The 22,568-nt window shown below is 36.6% G+C and overlaps 1 protein-coding gene across 2 annotated transcripts in view; it reads right to left on the reverse strand.

The window, feature by feature from the left end:
* Positions 1-17,403, reverse strand: part of LOC131528181 (synaptic vesicle glycoprotein 2C-like) — a 48,977-nt gene extending 31,574 nt beyond the window's left edge. Inside the window, exons 1-2 of one of the 2 annotated variants that reach the window (XM_058757162.1) lie at positions 17,256-17,403; positions 3,732-4,492 (exon numbers count right to left, since the gene is read on the reverse strand). In XM_058757162.1, coding sequence (XP_058613145.1) covers positions 3,732-4,308 — 577 coding nt within the window. In that variant the 5' untranslated portion in view covers positions 4,309-4,492; positions 17,256-17,403. Of the gene's footprint in view, positions 1-3,731; positions 4,493-13,401; positions 13,734-17,255 lie in introns of those variants that run through there. The other variant, XM_058757161.1, reaches the window with a different exon arrangement.
* Between the last annotated feature and the right edge of the window lie 5,165 nt (positions 17,404-22,568).

A 22,568-nucleotide genomic window follows, 5' to 3' on the forward strand; every position in this document is an offset into this window, starting at 1 on the left:
AATATTATTTATAAACATAAAATATTAAAAAAATAGAATGAAATGGACCTACAAGTATATTTATAGTCAGCATTACTCTGTTTTTTTTTTTTTTTACCATGATTTTGCTACTGTACACAATGTATTCTGAGCTTGCCATATCAATGATATGTGCAATTTTCCCTTAAAATGAGGAATCTTAGAAGGCAGCATCATTTTCCTGCTAACAGTTCTTATGTTAGTAGTCTAACGAAGATGTTGCCTAATGTGTGTGAATGATAAGAGCACATGAGAGTTAATCAAGTCTAAGTATAGAATATTGATCTGCATCTGCATGAACCAATCAGAGAGAAAGAGAGAATAAAGCAGGAGGAGTCATATTTTTTTGATTAACAACTACGCTTAGTCAAATAATTCAACATGCACATGTATCAAATGAACATGCAAATGCATTACATTGTTTGATGAAATCAAGAAATGAGCTCTCCATTACTGAACAACACGAAGAATCATAAAATATCTGTTTCACCATATATCCTACACAGACATGATGCAACAAGTTTCCAGTGAACAGTCATTTTTTTGTCTTCGTTGAAAGACAAATGCTGCAAGATGCAACACAATCACAGCCAACCACCACATAAATAATGACAGTGATTGCTGCTGAGGCAACAAAGTTGTTTTCATTTGAAAAAAACTATTGTCATATCATACACACACTCAAACTCAAACATCGTCACCGCAACCTGTCAAAATAAAAGTCTGGTTTAACTTGAAATTGTGGCAGAAATATATTATTATTGAACAGAATAATGTACCTCTCAAAATAATAAATAAAATAATAATAAATAATAACAGTAAACCTCTGTTGTGCAGAACTTTGTTTGCCAAAAACTAAAATGAACTGTTAAATTTAAAATTGTATTACATTTTAAAAGATTAATGTTTTATGCATTTGTTTGATTATCATTGTTTTTAATTTAACAATTTCAGAAGAAAAAAAAAAAAAATCACAGGTCCCTATTATTGTAAATATTTTAATGAATTATTAAAGTTTTATGAATTCAATTGATTATACACACAGTTTTGGTATTAAAATGTAATTAAACCATTAAAACTGAATCTACAAAAATTACAATATAAAACATGGGGGGGGGGGGGATAAATAAAAAAGATTTTATAGGGCCCTAAAATTGTCATTTTTGTTAAACTTTTAACAAATTGTTGTAAAATTGTATTTTGAGAAATTAATTAATTGAATATGCTTTTTGATTAATGCAGGAAAAAAAATTTGGGAGCAAAAAAAAAAAAAAAAAAAAAAAAAGCAATTTGGGTGAAAAATACTTACATCATGTGGCAACTACCAAAGCAACCTAAAAACACGATAAAAGACCCCAGTGTTCAACTAATAATTGCATTTACTTCTAAAATGATCACAATAAACTGTGAAGTAATATTAGCAACTTTAGTAACTTTAGTAACTAAGTAATTAGAAGCATTATTAACTATCCCTTTTGTGAAGTTTATTAAAACTAAAACAACAAACCTTAATTATTATAAACACTAAACATGACAGTGTTCTGCCACAACATCCAGAGAACGTCTGCAGAACGTCAGCTCTTTAATTTGATTTGTGTCTGTTATATTGTATATACGTGATCTGCATATAATAGATAAATATAAACGTATATAAGAGACAGACTGAAGGAAACACACACACACACACACTCCTCATAAATACGCTCAAATCTACCCACACATGTTCTGCTCTACCTGCTGCCAAAACAATAAACTCATCCAGACCCAGAGAGATCATCTAACAATACAACGACAGTCTCTACCCACACACCCACACACACACACACACACACACACACGTACACACACATAAACCATCAAACAAGCACGACAGGACGATATCGCTGGCAAACGCTAAGCAACCACCCACATTACACACCAAATATAAGCCCTCACACACACACACACACACACTCATTACAAGGAAAAAACCCTCCATTACATCAAAGGGTGGAAAAAAGCAGCTTGTCGTCTTTACAGCATGTGAGTACAGACAGAAACGTGTGGGTACAAAGACAGAGATGAATAATAGAGGCTCTGCTCTAGAATCCAGTCAACTCCTACAGACTCCAGTTTAAGACAGCAGAGGTGCTTTCCGTACAAGAAGCGCTAAGATACCTTCAGCTGATTATTTTCTAACACTGTAGACATGTGTTATCATATGTAAAAAGTGAGAGAAATTACGTTACAATTAGAATGTACACTACAGTTCAAAAATTTGGGGTTGGTGCCTTTTTTTTTTTTTTTAATTTGCAAGAAGTCTCTTCTGCTCACTAAGGCTGCATTTATTTGATCAAAAATACAGTAAATTTTTAAAAATATTACAATTTCAAATAAATGTTTTCTACACTCTAAAAAAAAGAAAAAAAAAAGTTGAGACAACTTAAAATTTTAAGGCAACCAGCTTCAGCAGATTTTTGAGTTTGCTCAACTTATTTTTGTGGGAGATTCTCAAATTTCTGTTGTATAAACTTAAAATGACAAGTTGAGAAAACTCAAAAATCTGCTGAAGCTGGTTGCCTTAAAATTTTAAGTTGGCTGAACCTTTTTTTTTTTTTTTTTTACAGTGTATGTGAATATATATTAAAATGTAATTTATTTCTGTGATCAAAGCTGAATTTTCAGCATCATTGCTCCAGTCTTCAGTGTCACATGATCCTTCAGAAATCATTCTAATATGCTGATTTGCTGCTCAAAATTTTTTTGTGATTATTATCAATGTTGTGCTGCTTCATATTTTAGTGGAAATCATTATGCATTTTATTTTTTAGAATTCTTTGATTCATTTATTTGAAATAGCAATCTTTTGTAACATTATAAATGTCTTTACTGGCATTTTCGATCAATTTAATGCATCCTTGCGGAATGAAAGCATTAATTTCTTTAAAAAAAAAAAAATCAATCAGTAGTATCATAAAGTCACTCAGATCTGACTATTTTACCCAATATTCATGTTTACTGTGTATTTTTATGCTTATTAAAGTAATAATTAGTTTTACGATTTAGCAAATTTCAATGTGAGATCAAGTGGCAACTTGACTTGGCAATAAAAAAAACATTGTTTAACATACAAAACTAAACAATACATTTACATTTTAAAACTGAAAGAGAGAGAGGGACCGAGAGAACAAAAATTTCTGAAAATTTTTACAAATTTCATAGGGCCCTATTATTGTAAATAGTTAAAAAAATTATTAAAGTTTTATGAATTCAACTGATTAGACATACTTTTTGGTTATTACAGTTTAATTAAACCTTTAAAATTCAATCTAGAAAAATTACAACAGAAAGCATGAAATTTGGAAAAAAATAAAAACGGATTTCATATATTTCATATATATTTCAATATTTGGCCGAGATACAACTATTTGAAAATCTGGAATCTGAGGGTGCAAAAAAAAATCAAAATATTGGGAAAATCGCCTTTAAAGTTGTCCAAATGAAGTTCTTAGCTTATTAGATTATTACTAATCAAGTTTATCACAATAAACGGCATTTAAAAAAAAAAATACTGTGAATATAAATACTGTAGTTTAATTGCACAGACATTATAGTAACTGGGCATGTTTTCTCTTGCCTGGCAATGTGGCGTCTTTTGAACCTACATTCATTTTTATTACTTTTTAATGTCATAAAATGAAGTGTTTTCAGGGCAGACTTCTCTCATGACTCACCCAGCCACCCGGCTCCAGAGTTGGGAACACACATGTCGGTCTCAGCGCTGGGCAGCACGAACCCCACCACGAACACCTCCACCCCGTCAGACATGAGCGCCAAGCCGAGCACCAAGAACAGCTGCCACTGGAAGCGTCCGTGTCCGCACTCCTGGATGATGAGCTCGTACTGCTGTGCCAGCTCCTCCTCATCCGCCTCTCTCTCCTTCTCCAGCTCTCGCTTGTCCTTCATCCCATCCGTCGGCAGCTGGCCACGCCCATCCGTGGCTCCACCCCCTGCAGGCACGCCCTGATACTCGCCCTCGTAGATCTCGTCCTCGTCGTCGTGGCCCTCGGTGGCGTCGCTGGACCCCTCGTCATCCTCTCGCTGAGCCTGGCCGTCCTGATAATAGTAACCATCGTCGTCGGCGCCCTCGTCTTCGTCATTTTCGAAGCGGTTGTAATTGCGGCCGGAGTATTCGTCTGAAGCGCGATCCACCACTTTGCTGACCTTCTTGACGGCGTGGCGCTTCGCCTCCTTGGCAATGTCGCGAGCGCCTTTAACCAGAGACGTCCTGTCTCTGTAGGGGTCCTCCATCTGTGCGGAGTTTAGCTGTTTGGTGACTGCAGATGTTGATTTCAGCAGTCAGGAATCAAAGGTGAGTTTCAGAGGACGAGATCAACGGTTTGTGTGGTTTGGAGACAGGTTTTGGACAGGAGATGTGTGTGATGTGTGCGGTTCCTTCTGACGGACAGCTTCATTCACTCAGAGGAGAAGGAAACTATGGGAAGAAGAAACAGATATATTTTCATTGGCTACAGCAGGCACAAAATATAAGCATGCAATATAACATGAATAAAAAAAAAAAGTGTGTATATATATATATATATTAGTGCTGTCAAATGATTAATCGCGATTAATTGCATCCAAAATAAAAGTTTTTGTTTACATAATAGGTGTATGTGTACTGTGGTTATTATTATGTATGTATAAATACACACACATACAGTATATATTTTGAAAACATTTATATGTATATACATTTATATAATTATATTTTATATTATATAAAAATATATTTAATATATAAACATAACATATTTTTCTTAAATATATACATGCATGTGTTTGTATTTATATATACATAATAAATATACACAGTACACACTCATATATTATGTAAAAATTCGGCTTTGATCACAGCAATAAATTACATTTTAACATATATTCAAATAGAAATCAGTTATTTTAAATAGTAAAAATATTTCACAATATTACTGTTTTTGCTGTATTTGGATCAAATAAATGCAGCCTTGATGAGCAGAAGAGAATACTTTAAAAACATTAAAAATCTTACTGTTAAAAACTATATATATATATATATATATATATATATATATATATACACTCTAAAAAATGCTGGGTTAAATACAACCCAGTGCTGGGTAAAATATGGACAAACCCAGCAATTGGGTTGTTTTGACCCACCGGTTGGGTTAAACATATAACCCAACTGTTGGTTGAAAACAACCCAATTGCTGGATTTGTCCATATTTTACCCAGCACTGGGTTGTATTTAACCCAGCATTTTTAGAGTGTATATATATATATATATATATATATATATATATATATATATATATATACACAGTGAGGAAAATAAGTATTTGAACACCCTGCTATTTTGCAAGTTCTCCCACTTAGAAATCATGGAGGGTCTGAAATTGTCATCGAGGTGCATGTCCACTGTGAGAGACATAATCTAAAAAAAAAATCCAGAAATCACAATGTATGATTTTTAACTATTTATTTGTATGATACAGCTGCAAATAAGTATTTGAACACCTGTCTATCAGCTAGAATTCTGACCCTCAAAGACCTGTTAGTCTGCCTTTAAAATGTCCACCTCCACTCCATTTATTATCCTAAATTAGATGCACCTGTTTGAGGTCGTTAGCTGCATAAAGACACCTGTCCACCCCATACAATCAGTAAGAATCCAACTACTAACATGGCTAAGACCAAAGAGCTGTCCAAAGACACTAGAGACAAAATTGTACACCTCCACAAGGCTGGAAAGGGCTACGGGAAATTGCCAAGCAGCTTGGTGAAAAAGGTCCACTGTTGGAGCAATCATTAGAAAATGGAAGAAGCTAAACATGACTGTCAATCTCCCTCGGACTGGGGCTCCATGCAAGATCTCACCTCGTGGGGTCTCAATGATCCTAAGAAAGGTGAGAAATCAGCCCAGAACTACACGGGAGGAGCTGGTCAATGACCTGAAAAGAGCTGGGACCACCGCTTCCAAGGTTACTGTTGGTAATACCAAGACGTCATGGTTTGAAATCATGCATGGCACGGAAGGTTCCCCTGCTTAAACCAGCACATGTCCAGGCCCGACTTAAGTTTGCCAATGACCATTTGGATGATCCAGAGGAGTCATGGGAGAAAGTCATGTGGTCAGATGAGACCAAAATAGAACTTTTGGTCATAATTCCACTAAACGTGTTTGGAGGAAGAAGAATGATGAGTACCATCCCAAGAACACCATCCCTACTGTGAAGCATGGGGTGGTAGCATCATGCTTTGGGGTGTTTTTCTGCACATGGGACAGGGCGACTGCACTGTATTAAGGAGAGGATGACCGGGGCCATGTATTGCGAGATTTTGGGGAACAACCTCCTTCCCTCAGTTAGAGCATTGAAGATGGGTCGAGGCTGGGTCTTCCAACATGACAATGACCAAGCACACAGCCAGGATAACCAAGGAGTGGCTCTGTAAGAAGCATATCAAGGTTCTGGCGTGGCCTAGCCAGTCTCCAGACCTAAACCCAATAGAGAATCTTTGGAGGAGCTCAAACTCCGTGTTTCTCAGCGACAGGCCAGAAACCTGACTGATCTAGAGAAGATCTGTGTGGAGGAGTGGGCCAAAATCCCTCCTGCAGTGTGTGCAAACCTGGTGAAAAACTACAGGAAACGTTTGACCTCTGTAATTGCAAACAAAGGCTACTGTACCAAATATTAACATTGATTTTCTCAGGTGTTCAAATACTTATTTGCAGCTTTATCATACAAATAAATAGTTAAAAAATCATACATTGTGATTTCTGGATTTTTTTTTTTTAGATTATGTCTCTCACAGTGGACATGCACCTACGATGACAATTTCAGACCCCTCCATGATTTCTAAGTGGGAGAACTGCAAAATAGCAGGGTGTTCAAATACTTATTTTCCTCACTGTATATATAAATTTAGAATGAAAAATGTGTAAATAAAATTGTATTCTTTTTTTCAATGTCTATATCTATCTATCTGTCTGTCTGTCTACCTACCTACACGCACTCACTCTCTCACACACACACACACACACGCCATTCAAATAAAATCAAATGAAAAAAACACTTTGAATTAGTATCAAATGTCAGTCTACTTCAGATCTGAATTAACTGGGTATTTTTGGTTTTAACTGAATAGCAGTAATTGGAAAAGTGAAAGCGTTGCAGATCTCAGGTGTTCCTGCTCATGTGCCCTGAAGAAACACAGGAGAGCCATAAATCAGACTGGCACAGTGGGCAGAGGACACAGCCCAGTTTAACTGCATTCACACTGTTCACCTCCACAGGAAGAGATGATGTGGACATGAACAGGACAGAGTCAAAGAAAAAAGAAGAAGAAGAGACACTGACACTTCACACACGTGTGTGTCTGGAGGATCTTCTCAGGATCTCAAACACAGAAGAACCCTGCTGCATTGCAGCACCATTCCTCTCTCCGGCAGAAACACACACACACACACACTCATCTCATATTATCTCCTCACATCTGAAAAATAAACACACACACACACTCGCTTTCTCTGAACCCAGTAAACTCAGCAAATCTCTTTGAAAATGATCAGTCGGTCTCACAGATACCAGATATCCCTGAGAATGAGAAAACCAGAGAATATGACAGAGAATATTCCATCTGTGATGAAGACGCCCACAACAATTCAATTCAATACCACAGTAAAGTACATCAATACTATAGTACAGTCTCATCTGTCCTGTCCTTCCACCCCAAACACTTCAAGATGGTTTGGTGCATCACAAAAAGGCTCTATTCTACTCTACTCTACTCTACTCTATTCTATTCTATTCTATTCTATTCTATTCTATTCTGTTCTGTTCTGTTCTGTTCTGTTCTATTATATTGAATTCTATTCTACTCTATTCTATTCATAAGAGAATTAAGACTACACTAAAGGTCCCATAGAACCAGAACATTCTAAATCATAGAAGAACCTTTTGAAGTTCCAGAAAGAACTTTTTATTTCCTTTAGTTGTGGTGTTTTAGTCCCTGAAACCAAAATGCATTAAATCCAGAAACATTAAGAATCAAACAGCAACTCAAGAATAATATACAGCCAAAAGTATTTGACAAGAAAAAGCTGAACCCAAGAATGACTGAACAGCCTTTATTTTGCAGAATGTTTTGTGCATCTTGATTTGAGCTGACATTTGATAACCTGCGGAATGGATTTCAGTCTGGCCAATATGCTGATCATCATTAGAATATGATTAATATTCATTAACTCTGGCATTTGTAACCCAAATATCTGAGACATGCCTGAGAATAACTGCAGACTGAAGACTCCAATAAAAAATAACAGAATTTCTTTTTATTAATTCATTTATTATACATGTATTTTTTTTATGTATAGTAGATTCATTTATTTATTATTTTTTAAAAATACTTATTATTTTATTAATGAATTCTTCTGTCACCAAGATAAATTCCTTGTGCATGCAAGCATACTTGGCAATGCATCTCATTATGATTCTGAGTAATAACAAAAATGTGAAGAGACCTGATTCATCAATTCATTTGTATTTTTTTTTGAGTTGGTTCTTTTAAAATGAACCGGTTCACAGACTCTGAATGCATCAGCATAATCTTGAGTGTAATATTCAGCACAGTCATTTATTAAAACATATTTAAAATGTCAAATCACAAGGTTTGGGAGCACATGAAGACATAAAACAACAAATGAATCAAAAGAGCCGATTCTCAGAAATGATTCACTGTTCAAGTGGAGTCGTGCATTTGGCCTCTTTCCTGAAAAATCAGCGAAACCTTCGCCTGTCCAGATTCAGCCGAAACAAAACGAATGCTTCTCTAAGAGTTGTGTTTCATGGGCCGCTGATGCTGTCGGAGAAGCCCTCATTAATCACGGAGGGGAACACACTCGTGCTTTCCCTCTCACACACTCTACAGTGTGCACTAACTTAACATGAAATACTGTAAGACGTGACGTGACAGATTTGACCCGTAACACGCAACAACAGATCAATCGATCAATCACAAATCTGGTCAAGCGAAAGCAGCATTTTCATTAAAACTATAAAAAAATTAAAAACTCAAAACGGCATGTCCGGAACGCTGCGGCAACAGCCAGACCTAAAAACCAGCAAAGCATGACATCATTTCCTCTTAGACCAAATAAAGGCAGTCCCTGACGTAACTATGACATCATTGGAGGGCTGATGTAATCAATGCGACACCCGTTTTCCTGCATTAACCCCGATGTGAGCGCGGGAGGGGGAGGAACGGGACGCTGCAGAGTGCTTTGACCCTCCACAAACAGGGAATTGCTCTAAATACAACACACACACACACACACACCTTCAACTCTAAATGACTAGTGTTCCACGACGTGTTGGAGTGAGGAATTATAAAGTTGAGCGAAGAAGGTCGCGCTGTTTTCCACTGTCCCTGATTCACCTTGCGCAAAACAGATGTGTGCTTCATCAGACTCGGTGGTTTGGTAAAAAACAGCTAACTTCTTACACAACTGAAGACCACACACACACACACACACACACACACACTGCAGTAATGTAATGATGGATAGCTGAAGGCTTCACTGGTCACTGGGACTCTCCAGCAGCTGCGAGGCTCTCTTACTGGACGCCTGCACAGATTGGATGAAGGCAATGGAGTGTGTGTGTGTGTGTGAGAGAGAGTGTGAGTGCCTAATGTAGACAAATTCCTACAGTTTGATCTATAACCTATACAGTAAAAAGTGTACTTACAGAAAAAAAATGATTTTGGTGAAACTGCATGATGTAAGGAGGTAAAAGATGCTGTTACATTCTAGAATATATTATAGGCTTAAAATACTATTCAATTCTAATCAATTTAAGTTTATTTGTATAGCGCTTTTCACAATACAAATCGTTGCAAAGCAGCTTTACAGAAAAAAGATAGAAGAACATAAAGACACAAATGACTAACCCTAAATACTAAATCAATCTAGAAAGCATTCATTTAGAATCATCTTATATTTATAAGATTTAGAAATTAGACAGATAAATCAATTTTAGATAAATCAATCTAAAAAGAATTCAATAACACACACACACACACACACATATATATATATATATATATATATATATATATAAAACATATGACACTTATTACAGAAAAATAAGAAATGCATTCTGTAAAGACTTAAAAAGTTATAGTTGTTACATTATAGAACAAAAAAAGTTAATATAACCTAAAGTGGGATTGAGTCATAATAATAAATAAAATTTTCATCCTGAATAAAACCAGGATATATAAAGTGGATAAAGAGAAATAAGATTAAATAAGGTTCCAAATAGAACAGAACATTCTTAATCACAAAATTTTAAAAGTTTAAAGTTTAAATAACTTTTTATTTCCTTAAATTTTGGTATTTTATAGTCTCTGAATGCAAACATCAACAATCATACAGCAACTCAAGGACAATATACAGACTGTACATACTGTGCAATTTATTATATATTTAATAAAACATATATTTTGGTAAGTGACAGAATCCTGTAGTATTGGTTAAGGTGAACCTGTACACTGTAAAAAGTTAAAAGTTGCAGTTGTTGCGTAATTTATCTATGGACTATAAAACTAAAAAGTAATATGGTAATATAACCTAAAGAAGTGGATTGAGTCACATTAAATAATATTTTTATCCTAAATAAAATCAACCTGACATTTTACTGCATTTTACTTTACATTTTTTTCTATTTATTTTACCACTATATATGCGGTTTGCAGAATCTCAAATTAACTGTGACTGCATGTTGTATTGTTACATTTATAAACTCATTTGACACGACACAAGACACTATTTAAGTGAAAATGAAAACCATATTAAAATGGTGAAATGGCTACATTTTAACCGAAAATCTTACTAATGGAAACATTTGCATGTTATAATACGTCATTTGCAACTACCTAAACGTAACACACATACTGTAGTGTATTGTGTGTAAAGTGAATATCTGTGCTTTACTGTCAGTGGCTCAGACTACAGGTCAAAGGTCACAGCTCTGTGTGCTGGGGGACACTTTGTCTGATCCACTCCACTGATCAGCTGACACACTCATATACGAGAGTGTTTGTGAAAAGAAAGAAAATATCTGATCTATCTGAAAGCAAGTCCATAACCTGGAAACACAATCTACATTAAAAGACCAATTGATTAAATACTGACAGAGCAACTGATTTAAGTGAGTTAACTAAAGCTTCTATATCATTTTATTTATTATTATATGTAATATATAAATATTTAATTTGATTAATTTAATTAATTAATTATTTATTATTATATCTTATTATATTTACTATACATATATCTAAATAAATTTAATTTATTTTTTATTACACTTTTTATATTTATAGCTTTTTAATTTAATAGACTATATATATATATATATATATATATATATATATAATAGATTCAATTAAAAATCTATAAATATAATTAAATATAATATAATACTTCCTAAGGCACACCTAAATAGGATGCATTTGACTTAAAATATATATGTTGTTCACCTGAATAAAAGTAAATCATTCTGCGTCTCCTCATAAAAATGGTAAATGTCAAAGGAGCAGTTCAAGCAAACACGCAGGCTAATGCAGATGTGCAGGTTAAAACGGGTGAGATTTCTACTAAAACCACCAGCAAATGGTGCAGTTATGGTATCAGATGGTCATAACTAGGGGATTCTGAGGAATACTGAATGATTACCATATACTGTGTATGTTTTATTGTATTTACAGTTAACAGTTCTTCAAAAGAATACCTTGGTACTATAGCAAAGATACATTTCCAGTTACAAGACGTTGCTATAGTTGTGTATTCAGCGCATCTCTCTTTCTCTCAGGCAGGTTGTTTCACGCACCGCAGGCTTCACCCTTTTACTACCACTTGGCGAAAAGTCATCGGTCTGCACGCGAATCGCCAGCACAGCCGGGAAAAGACATCAATCACGGTCCGGCTCTGACGCAAGCTGCGCCCCGTAATGAGATTTTGCCTGTCTTGACATTGTGCATGGGAATCAATCCCCTCCCTCTCCATTTTATCTTTCCGTCACACACACACACACACACGCCTCCATGACTCATTTTCAGGTGGATTTTTGTCTGCTTGTGACAGTCACACAAATTTTGCTCTGTCAGGGAACAAGTTCCTAAAGTGACTCTCTCTTTCCAATCCAGGACACCACCGGGAGCCCTTGAGCAACTTAACACACACACACACACACACTCGTCTTCTCCAGTCTCCAGAATAATGCTTGATCTTTATGGCTTTTTCAATGCTTACTGCATAAAGCAATAGTTCAAGCTCTCTCTTAACACACAAGAATCATTTTTAAAGAACCTTTAGCATGCAAAATGGCTGCTTGCATCTGTCAAGCTCCAATAAAGCAGTGAACTTGTTTTAAAAGTGATCCATTCAACTATATTCCATGTCTTCTCAAGTCTTATAATGTTTTGCATGAGGAACAGAACCAAATCTAAGTCGCTATTTACTAGTAAACTTCTCATATTGTTGTCAGTGACGTTTGGTCTCAAGAACCAATGATGTTGTTTGATGTCACTGACGTCACTTGTGGTCTGTTCCTCACACAAAGCTCTCAAAAGGCTTAGAAAATGAACTTTTTGAACTAATTATATGGTCTTTTGGTCCTTTATGGAGCTTGACAGATATGTGAAAAAGCTTTTCTCCTTTTCCACAGAAAGAAAATAGAGCACTCAAGCTTTAAAATCTTGAATATTTGCTCCTGAACAAATGCCTCTCAAGTACAAAATGAATTTAAAATGACTCACAAATAAGACTTTTATCTTTTCTGGTGCATATAAATTTTGCAATGGTAAATTCCTGATTAAAAACTCCAATTCCACCCAAACACAGTGCTATTTAATTTGTAAAAACCTCATAAACACAAATATATGTGTGTTTGCATGTTAATAAGTACCCCTAACTTCAAAACCATTTTTTTTAAATCTGACTAAACTGACATACAACAGTGATTACAGAAATTGTTTGATGCGTTTTGCATGCATTGCATACTTTCACGATACGATCTTCAAGGGGAAAAAAAAATCACAAGCGAAACGCCATAAATATAAATCAGGTTCGACACCGCTTTTAATAAGAAGCGTTCACACGGGATGCGTTCTGCTGTGCATGATTATTAATTCACAAGCATAGGATTTGCGTTGCATTCCTAACATGACATGTTGTTAAAAATACTAACTTTTTAAAAATGCGAACGCAACAACGCGTCGGTGTGAACGTTCCCTGTATGCAGCTAAAGTTGATTTAACGCTTTAGACTCGTGCGTAAAGCTACAGAAAAACTCAATCACTCACCGACTGTATGCGACTCCAGATTTCTGAACGCGTTAACGCGGATCTTCCTTTAGCGTTTTTCTTTCTCTCCTCACAATGCAGCAGCAGCAGCCGCGTCTCTCTGCAGCACTTGAAGAAAAGCTGAGAAGAAGTGATGGAGAGAGGGAGAGAAGGAGGGAGGGAGAGCGACGAAATCAATAGTTGTATCGCGGGCAGCCCCGCTGAATGTGACGCGACGCGGGGCGGGGGAGCGGAATGAGCGCGTTAGGATCATAGTGAGTATATACTATGACTGTATGCGTGGATACGAACACGAACACCCCCACCCACCCGTGACGCATTGCTCTTTCTCCGCGAGTCACGATTCTCTGGAGGCTCTGGGGCTTTTTCCTGCTTTTGTTGGAGTGACTCGTGTTTCAGTGTTTTTAACTTTCTGCGCTTCCCCCGACACTCACGCCTCAGCGGTACAGTCAGAAAAAACTGCGGCACTGGGGTTCTGCACGCGACTCGTCGTGATTGAACTCCTGCCAAGCGCGAGATGGAATCTGGACAGACTCGAGCGGTTTGCGCGGGAGAGGCGGGTCGAACGCGGGACGCTCGGAATGGAACTCTCCATGGTGCTGAAGAAAACACATAGAACAGAAACACGCAGAACAAACCCCACAGATCAGATCCATATGAAACAGACACTAGAGAACTAGACAGAACCCTGTAGAACCACCTAGATCAGATTTGAACAGATCTGCTCAGAACCACACAGACAGACCAGCACACAGAACCGCACAGATACATAAAAACAGACCCCAAAGAACTACATGTGGATCATATTTACACTAAATAGAACCACAGAACATCACACAGAACCATTTAGCTCAGGCCCATATAAAACAGACCCTACAGAACCACACAGATCAGACTTGCACAGAATAGATCTACACAGAACCACATAGATACATAAAAACAGACCCCAGAACTACATAGATCAGATTTACAGTACACTAAATAGATCTACTAAGAACCACACAGATCATCCCACAGAACCACATATATGCATAAAAACAGACCCCACAGAACTAGATCGGATTTACAGTACACCAAATAGATCTACTAAGAACCATCACACAGAACCACATAGCTAAGATCCATATAAAACAGACCCTACAGAAGCACATAGATCAGATTTGCACACAATAGCTTGCAGAACGTCCCACAGAACCACATAGATCAGATTCGAATAAAACAGACCCTACAGATCAGATTTTCACAAAATAGATCCACAAACAAACCTTACAGTAGCCTACCACGCAGATCAGATATAAAACAATACACAGAACCACAGATCAGATTCACATAAAACAGACCCTGCAGAACCACATAGATCAGATTTACACAGAATAAATCTACTCAGAACCACATAAACCACATTAGATCAGATCCATATAAAACTACTTCTGAACCACATAGAACAGATCCACTCAGAACCAAACAGAACAGACCCCACAGAACTACATAGATCAGATGCATTATAAAAAAGATCCAACAGAACAAACCCTATACAGAATCACATAAACCAGATTTGCACAAAACAGATCTACTCAGAACTAAACAGAACCACATAGATCAGATCCATTTAAAACGGACCTTGTAGAATAGATCCACTCAGAACTAGTCAGAACAAACCGTACAGAACCACATAGATCAGATTTACACAGAAAAGATCCACTTGGAACTACACAGACCATCAAACAGAACCACATAGATCAGATTCATATAAAACAGACCCTACAGAACCACATAGATCCAATTTACGCAATATAGACCTACTCAGAACCACACAGAACAAACCCTACAGAACAACATAGATCAGATCCATATGAAACAGATATACTCAGAACCAGATCCATATAACAGATCATATCCAAATCTATATCATAGATCAGATTCATATAAACAGACTCTGTAGAACTACACAGAACTGATCTTACAGAAGCAGAAAGACAGAACCCTAAGCACTACAAACAGGAGAATATGGAAGCAAACGTTCATGATCGCTTCCCCTCTGACCCGTGACGTCAGCTGGGATCAGAAGCTCCAGAGTTTCAGCTGGAGTTCACAGCACTGACTCTAACAGGAGTTCTGATGGGTTTTCAAGTCAATGTCCATTAACATCACAAAGACATAAAATGAAGATGAGAAGCATGTGTGAAATGAGTCCCTGCCTCGAGGAGGGTTTTCTGTTTTGTTTAGGGCTATAAACGGTTCCCTGGAGAGCTGTTGGGAGAGAAATCCATCTCACATCCTATCCGGCCTCTCCACCTGCACGGAAGGAACCACCCCGAACTCTCTGAATGATCCTCTCCTCCTCTTGGAAATCTTGAGAATCAAAAGAGGGATGAAGATGCAGGAAGGAAGAGTGCAGGGTTCCCTGCTCATTCTAACGGCCTCAATAAATATGCTAATGCACTTGCATTCGCATCCAACACCAGCTGTTCAGAGTTTTTCAGCTGAAATGGGCACTAATAAAGTTTCCTTCTCTCTTACCATTCAAGAAACTTTACTGGCACAGTAAAAAAAGCTTTACATTGCCAAAGCTTTAGTAAGATTATAATGTATACATATACAGATTAATAGCGTTAAGAGATTTTTTCAGTGACTGATTTAACGAAATACTATAGTGCAGTAACTGCATTATATATACAGAGATCAATTAAATTAATTATTTTTATAAAAATTTAATATTTATAAAATATATATATAAAATATTTAATTTTTTATAAAAAAAAAATAAATTGATCATTTCAGGAATTATAATATTATAATTTCAGCAATATAAATTGTAAAAGTAAAAAACATATATAAAATAAAATATTTATATTTTCATATATATATATATATATATATATATATGACAATTTCAGGAATTATAATTGATAGAATAAATAATTATAATTTCAGTGAATTTCTAAACACACACGCATGTAATTAATTGATTAAATTACTAATTATAATATAATTTCATAATATAATAATAATATAATTGCTGAAGTTATTTGTTAATAATTTCTGAATAATCACTTTTAATAATAAAATATTTTTAATAATAAAAATATATTTCTAAAAGTTTTAAAATCCATATTTTAGAAATGTATATATAGTCACACTGGTAATAATATGTTGGTCTATCACTACACATAATGTAATTTAATACTGCACATGGACATAATGTGATTTAGTATATGCACATGGATATTCAAAATAATTCAATAAAAACTTTTTAAACTTGCAATATTGTGCTCACATGCATACATATTTCACTGGTGACCCTATAATAATTAGCATGCTCTCTTTGATTTGAATAGATCCGCCTCTAATACGCTTAAGACTTTTCCTGTGAGTGTGAGAGGGCAGCATGTTGTCATGGAGATGACATATTGATCAGAGCTTGGAGCAAAGCTTTGTGGGACAGAAATCAGGCGGTCCCTTGAGTGAGAAAGTGATGATCAGATCATAAACATCATTTGACCGAAGGAAAACTGACATAAACATCTCAAATGTTCAAATTACCACTGAACATCCATTAAACACACACACACACACACACACACACACACACAGGTAGATAGATATGCATGTATCATAGCACATTTTCCAGCACTGAAAAAGTAAGTTTTGTAAATATCAACACAATGTTCTGAAATCTCTCTACATTATAATCTGGACATGTAATATTGGTTTTAATTGATATGCAATTACGTGCATCAGTGGGCGTCTAATTTCATGCAAATAACCTGGAAAACAGGGAGCTGTTAGTAATGTGTGTGTGTGTGTGTGTGTGTGAGAGAGAAACTGTTCCTGCTTGCTGATAAAACACATACCTGCGGGTGATGCTGAAGACCTCTGTGGGTGGATGGGAAGGGTGTAATTGGTGCCTGTTTAAATTCTCCTCTGTCTGCCAAAACATTCACTTTCTGCATGCAAACTTTCAGAAATTACACAGTCAAAAGCAGTTTTCAGACACACAGACCTGCTTTGAACTTCAGAACACGTTATTTACCTTCTTTGATAACTCCTCACTTAAAGAATAGTTCACCCAAAAATGAAAATTTGCTGAAAACGTACTCACCCTCAGGTCGTCCAAGATGTAGTTGAGTTTATTTCTTCATCAGTCTTGGAGAAATGTAGCATGGCATCACTGTCTCAGCAATGGATGCTCTGCAGTGAATGGGTGCCGTCAGAATGAGAGTCCAGACAGCTGATAAAAACATCACAATAATCCACACCACTCCAGTCCATCAGTTAACATCTTGAGAAGACAAAAGCTTATAAGAAACAAATCCATCATTAAGACATTTCTTTTGGCTAAAATATGAGTTCTCTATCCATAATAACGCTTCCTCCAGTGAAAAAGTCGTCTGGTCTGAATCAGGAGAGAAATCTGCACAGATCATGCACCGTTTACAAGCCAAAACAGCTCTGAACAAATATGTGGCTGGATTTTAATGTGAGACTTTTTCATTTGTGGAAGCCTTATTATGGATTATGGATTCATATTTTAGTTAAAAGCGTCTTAATGAAGGATTTGTTTCTCAGGAACACACAGCTTTTGTCTTCTCAGATGTTAACTGATGGACTGGAGTGGTGTGGATTATTGTGATGTTTTTATCAGCTGTTTGGACTCTCATTCTGACGGCACCCATTCACTGCAGAGCATCCACTGCTGAGCAAGTGATATAAAGCTACATTTCTCCAAATCTGATGAAGAAACAAACTCATCTACATCTTGGATGGCCTGAGAGTGAATACATTTTCATTTTTTGGGTGAACTATTCCTTTAAAGCTTGCTGTTGGTAGGCAGAGAACCTAAAGCCTCCTTAATGGTAAAACCACTGTAATTGTGGTCTTGGTGACTTATTGCTTTATTATACAGAAGATAAAGCAGAAATATGAAATGCTGACATTGGCTGGACCTGGAGAAAGGACTTCTTACGGTGAGCCTCCACACATGCTCTATTTTTCTCTGGCTGTCTGATGTAATTAACCTTGCCATCTCCTCTATCTCTCTCAGTCTGACCCAGAGAGCGGCTGATTTTAGCCTCTCAGTCAGCGGTAACATTTCCCATCCTCCTTAAGTGCTGTTCTTACTGTGAGTGTCTGTCCCCAATGTTATCTGTGAAAAACAGAGCTGGGTTTTAGTGTGCCAAAGCTGTAATCAGTGCAGCACGGGTCAAAGGTCAAAGGAGAAATGAGATGTGTGAATTTAGTTAAATCAATGGTAGACAGGGGGCGGAGCTAACTGGGAAGTGGGAGGAGTATTTCTTTGAAAATCTGTTTGGAAACCAAGGACCTCAATAAAAACGTGCGTTTAAATGATATTAAATGTAAATGCATGACAATTTCCTATAATTTATAAAACTCATCTCTCCATAAATTGCAGTTCATTTCTGAGGTCAGAAAGTGATATTAAAGACATTTATATTTCAAATAAATGCTGTTCTTTTGAATTTTCTGTTCATCAAAGAATCCTGAAAAATGAAATGTATCATGGCTTCCACAAAAATATGAAGCAGCACAACTGTTTTCAACATAATAATAATCAGAAATGTTTGTTGAGCAGCAAATCAGCATATTAGAATGATTTCTGAAGGATCATGTGACACTGAAAATTCAGCTTTGATCACAGGAATAAATGATATTATAAAATACATTTACATAGAAAACAGATATTTTAAACTGCAATAATATTTCACAATTTTACTGATTTTACTGTATTTTTTAATCAAATAAATGCAGCCTTGGTGAGCAGAAGAGACTTCTAAGCGTTTTAAAAATCTTACAAACCCCATAGTTTTGAGCGCTAGTGTATATGTGTGGTGGTTAATGGCAATCATGACGGACTTGTGTGGGGATTCCCTGTCTTTGCCTGTGGATTTCATCTGGCAGGGAAACACTCAGAGGAATCGTTTCATTCAAGGCCGAGAAAGCTGACATAATGCCGAACTGCCCTCTGTGAATTATTCAAAGGACGGATTTGCGTCTCTTTCATCATTTGAGCTTCCGACAGCGAGCGCAGACCTGTGTGTGTATGTGTGTGTGTGTGTGAAAGAGATTCGTGAGACACACGGACGCTTTCAGAGACGGAAATGCGGCGTGAATGTGACATGAATGTGTGTGTGTGCTGGAAAAGCCTGAAAGCCCTAATGAATGACGTCCATCGGCGGATGTTATTTTCAAGTGCCGCCCCGCTTGAACTAATTCACTTCACTTTGGACTGTAGGAAGAAAACAATCTCTTCAATACCTCAGTTGTTTCTCCTCTTTATTCTGGACTATAGACTATATTTATCTCCATTTCTGTCTCTCGGTTGTGTTGCTCATGAATAGCATATGTTTTCACCTCAGGGTTCGGCCGTCACGCTTACAGCTCTTATCTGAGCATGAATAGACAAGCGAGCGGCCCTTTCATAGTCCAGCCGTGCAAACGCACACGTGAACATCTCCACATTTCCACAAATGACCTACCCACGGTCACATGACAGGTGTGACAACACGAGCGGACAGGAGTGGGCGGGTGTTGTCCTCGTGTGTCAGTCATCGCTGTGATGCCTCAACTGTTACTGTGTTTCTGTCGCATGTGATTTTTTACTGTGGTAAATGAAGCGATCATAGTTTGGTCAGATGTCACACTGACATGCTTTATGGTGAAGGACAATTAACTGTATGTCGTTTCAATGTTTTCAATTGGTCAGTCAGTCAAATGTTATATAATAATTAAAAAATTTTTGAGGTTTGTTAAAAGAAGTCTCATCAAGGCTGCATTTATTTGATCAAAAATACAATCAATTTTTTTTAATAACATTAGAATTTAAAATAGCTGTTTTCTATGTGAATATATTGTGAAGTGTAATTGATTCAGTCTTCAGTGTCACATGATCCTCCAGAAATCATTCTAATATGCTGATTTGCTGCTCAAGAAACATGATTATTATCAATATTAAAAACAGTTGTGCTGCCCAATATTCATGTGGAAATTGATACATTTTATTTTTCAGGAGAACAGCATTTATTTGAAATAGAAATCTTTTTAACATTATAAATGTCTTTATTGTCACTTCTAATCAATTTAATGCATACTTTCTTAATAAAAGTATTAATTTCATCTTTTTTTTTTTTAATCTTATTGACCCTTTCATGGTTTCCTCAAAAATACTGGGCAGCACAACTGTTTTCAACACTGATGATAATCAGAAATGTTTCTTGAGCAGCAAATCAGCATATTAGAATGATTTCTGAAGGATCATGTGACCCTGAAGACTGGAGTAAAGATGCTGAAAATTCAGCTTTGATCACAGAAATAAATTAAATTTTAACATATATTCATATAGAAAACAGTTATTTTAAATTGTAAAAATATTTCACAAATTTTACAGCAATTTTCATCAAATAAATGCAGCTTTGATGAGCAGAAGAGACTTCTTTCAGAGCATTAAAAAACTTTTAATTTTATTGCGTATCCTAATCCTTACCTAGTAATCCAGAACAACTAAATCTATTTGTAACTATTATATAAAAATAACAATATATTGAAAATCCAAGTTACTGTAAATAAAAAAGTAGCTTAATCATCATTAAAACTGAGGAACCAGAATCACGTTATTTATATGAAGATTCGTTTAGTTCACCCGTTGACAGATCTGGTGTTGTCAGACGGCTGTAGTCGTCGTCTCGGGTCAGGGACGTGCCATCAAACACCTGGCACAGGTGCGGGTGTGTGTTTGCAGACATCAGGTGTGGCTCTGTCAATATAACGTGAGATCTGAGGAACAATGAGCTGGAAAAGCCATCAGCATTCGGCACACAAACGTCTGCTGCATCACAGGTGAGGAGAAGAGAAACACAGAGAGAAACGGAGAGAAAGAGTGTGAAACAGTGAGTGTTAGAGGAGGTAGAGCTTCCTCTCGCTGTCATCTCAGTTTACCTCTGCGGATAATAAATGACTGCTGACATTGATGTTAATTGGCTTTTTTCCCCACCGAGCAGAAGCCTGTGTGTGTGTGTGTGTGTGTGTGTGTGTGAAGAAATCAGGACTATAAAGCTCTCTTCCTCCACAGCATTTGACCACTCAGAAAACATAAAAACCACATAGAAATGCCCTGGCAACCATTTAGAACACATAACAAGCCCATAGCAACACCCTGGCAACAATTTAGAACACGTAGAAACCACACTATGAATACCTTAGCAACCACAAGGTAACACAATAAAACACTTAAACACCTTAGCAAACACCTGGCAACACAATAAAAACACTCAGAACACCTTAGCAACCACATAACAACACCCTGGCAACCACTCAGAACACCTATCAACCACATAGCAACACAATAAATCTACTCAGAACACCTAGCAACCACATAGCAACAAAAAATAATAAAAAATTAAATAAAATAATACCATTGATAAACAATAGAATCAGAATTCTGGATACATAACATGTAAAAATATAGTTTTTATTCTTCAGAAAAACAAAATATCCTTTATTTTTTATCTGCATCCTTTCTTTCCAGAGTAAATACTGAAATATTTAGTATCTTATCTGCAAAAGAAAAACATGTTAAAGGTGTTTGCCTGTATAAAAGTTGCTGCCACAATTCCAGGGTGCTGAGGGTGGTTGCCAGGGCGTACCTAAGCAGTTGTTAGGGTGTTCCAAGTAACAGTATGCGTTGCTATGGGGTTGCTAATGTGTTCTGTGGTTGCCCAAGTAAAATGGTTAAAGATTTGTTCTAACCCCGAGTATGAGAATTGTGTTTTTGTGTGTAGATGCTGTTAATATGCTACCCACATCATCTTTAAATAGGATTTAATCTGATTCTGCGCTCCATTTCCTCATATAACCGTATGTGGAGGTTAATGGTGAAGTGCGTTACTGCGTTAAGCTCTAATGTGTCATTCAGCTGAAGCTTTTACTCCCACACACACACGGAATCCCCGCTCTGCAGCGTCTGATTGGCTGTCTGGAGACACATGACAGGTTTGCGGCGTGAGTCGTGAGTGGAGGAGGGAAACCCACCCCGAAGGGGCTGACACAGCTCTGTGTGTGTGCTTCAAACGCTGATGGGTTTCTCAGTGATGACACATAGTTTCTATCATCTTTGTGCTGATAGACTGTGGTAATATCGCTTCTCTTCTTAT

This window comes from Onychostoma macrolepis, chromosome 21 (genome assembly GCF_012432095.1).
Source record: "Onychostoma macrolepis isolate SWU-2019 chromosome 21, ASM1243209v1, whole genome shotgun sequence".
In the NCBI taxonomy this organism is placed as follows: Eukaryota; Metazoa; Chordata; class Actinopteri; order Cypriniformes; family Cyprinidae; genus Onychostoma; species Onychostoma macrolepis.